Below are 2,165 nucleotides of genomic sequence, written 5' to 3' on the forward strand. Positions count from 1 at the left end.
GATTACAGTTTTCACATTAAACAATACACTTACATTACCCAACACAATTGACAGAAAATCTATAATTTCCATAATATCTATCCACTGTGTGATCAGTTAAGGCATCCTCTGCAATCATTCATACAAATGTTTTCTTTTAGTTTTTTCATATATAATTACAACATAAATGTACTGTCTGTAATCAAATGTAAGAAATTCAATTAAACAAAATTAAAATGAATGAAAAAATAAAAACATAACATTTAGCTCGCATTAATTTGCATCAAGCCTGTCTTGAGCGTTTGACCATAAATTACCATCCGCATCCCAATGAATGAATGTCCTTATTGTTCATACACTGCGGGGAAAAACCTTTTTGGCATGGCGAGTCCAAGCTTGACACTGGTCTGCATTGATGTCGTTGCATGGCCAGAAGGAGGGTGTAAAGCTTATGGGGATGGTGATCGTACACCTTCCACCCCCCCCCCCACCCCCCACGCTGAAAATAATTCCTCAATAGGGTTGAGGAAAGGATAGTATGGGGGCAGGTATAGGGTCAGGAATTAGGGATGGACCAGAAACCTGATCCACCTCTGCATGGTGGAACTTGTCACGGTCCTGACCCTTGTAAGATGTCATTTTCTATAGTAGAGTAGGTCAGGGCGTGACCGGGGGGTGTTTTGGGTGGTTTTCTATGTTTTCTATTTCTATGTTTAAGTCTAATATTCTATTTCTATGTTTTTTTTTGGAAGGGGGGGGGATGATCTCCTATTAGAGGCAGCTGGTCCTCGTTGTCTATAATTGGAGACCATACTTAAGTAGGGTTTTTTTGTTCTTCATTTTTTGTGGGTTGTTGTTTTCTGTTTCTTTTGTCAAAGTGTTTCATTTCGTTAAACTTAAATTATGAGCACTCAACACGCTGCGCCGTGGTCCCCTCTATACGACGCCCGTTACAGAACCTGACATCGTCCCACACAATGACATTAGGTGACCGTTTCACTTTTGACAGGCCTGCTCAATTTCATTGAGAAACACAATGAGGTGTGCAGCGTCGTAGGATCCCAGTAATGGCCTTCGTCCTACCCCACATCGTCTTCAGAGATGGCGGCGCACATGGAGATGTTTTCCCCCACGTTGTCCAGGCACTTGGACGGTCGCCCGTTTGTCCGATGAGGTTCCACCCACGATGCTGAGTTGTGGCCAGATTGAAGCCCGTTTAACTTGCCTAGTTAAATAAAGGTAAAATAAAAAAAATCCACTTCCCCCTGGCTACCTATGCCCCAGTCATCTCAGCTGAGAAGGCCTATCACGAGCAGCTGTCAGTCGCTGACATCACCAACGCCTGCTTCGAGCCAGCCAATCAGATGGTGAAGTGTGACCCTCGTCACGGCAAGTACATGGCCTGCTGTCTCCTGTACCGTGGCGACGTTGTTCCCAAAGATGTCAACTCTGCCATCGCTGCCATCAAAACCAAGAGGAGTATCCAGTTTGTGGACTGGTGTCCCACTGGCTTCAAGGTGGGTATCAACTACCAGCCCCCTACGGTGGTTCCTGGAGGAGACCTGGCCAAGGTCCAGAGGGCCGTGTGCATGCTGAGTAACACCACAGCCATTGCTGAGGCCTGGGCTCGTCTGGACCACAAGTTTGACCTGATGTATGCCAAGAGAGCCTTCGTGCACTGGTACGTTGGTGAGGGCATGGAGGAGGGAGAGTTCTCTGAGGCCAGAGAAGACATGGCTGCCCTGGAGAAGGACTATGAAGAGGTGGGCATCGACTCATTTGAGGAAGAGGGAGAGGAGTATTAAACAACATCAATTTGCTGGTTAGGTTCTGTAACCAAATTTATGTTACAAGATGAGTTGCCAAATTTTTTTACATTTTTACAATTTAGTCATTTAGCAGACGCTCTTATCCAGAGCGACTTACAGTAATGAATGCATACATTTCATTTCATACATTTTTTTCTGTGCTGGCCCCCCGTGGGAATCGAACCCACAACCCTGGCGTTGCAAACACCATGCTCTACCAACTGAGCCACACGGGAAGCTAGAGAGATAAATACCGTCGCGCACCAAAGGAACCATTGTCAAGTATTTTGGATGTCTCTGCATTATCTAACATAATTGTATTTCTATGTCTTTGACACTGAATTTAATATTCATATCATAAAATTCCAATTTCTTAGA

At 44.7% G+C, this 2,165-nt stretch overlaps 1 protein-coding gene across 1 annotated transcript; it reads left to right on the plus strand.

The window, feature by feature from the left end:
- Positions 1 to 1,248: 1,248 nt before the first annotated feature.
- On the plus strand, positions 1,249 to 1,799 carry LOC106586917 (tubulin alpha chain). Its single transcript, XM_014174664.2, has one exon. The coding sequence runs from the start codon at positions 1,344 to 1,346 to the stop codon at positions 1,782 to 1,784; it is 441 nt and encodes a 146-aa protein (XP_014030139.2). The 5' UTR covers positions 1,249 to 1,343; the 3' UTR covers positions 1,785 to 1,799.
- The last annotated feature ends 366 nt before the right edge of the window (positions 1,800 to 2,165 follow it).

Source organism: Salmo salar, chromosome ssa25, assembly GCF_905237065.1.
Source record: "Salmo salar chromosome ssa25, Ssal_v3.1, whole genome shotgun sequence".
Classification (NCBI taxonomy): domain Eukaryota; kingdom Metazoa; phylum Chordata; class Actinopteri; order Salmoniformes; family Salmonidae; genus Salmo; species Salmo salar.

What these genes read in the sequence shown, in the direction of transcription:
- LOC106586917 (XM_014174664.2), top strand. Translation starts at nt 1,344, where the DNA reads ATGGTGAAGTGTGACCCTCGTCACGGCAAGTACATGGCCTGCTGTCTC.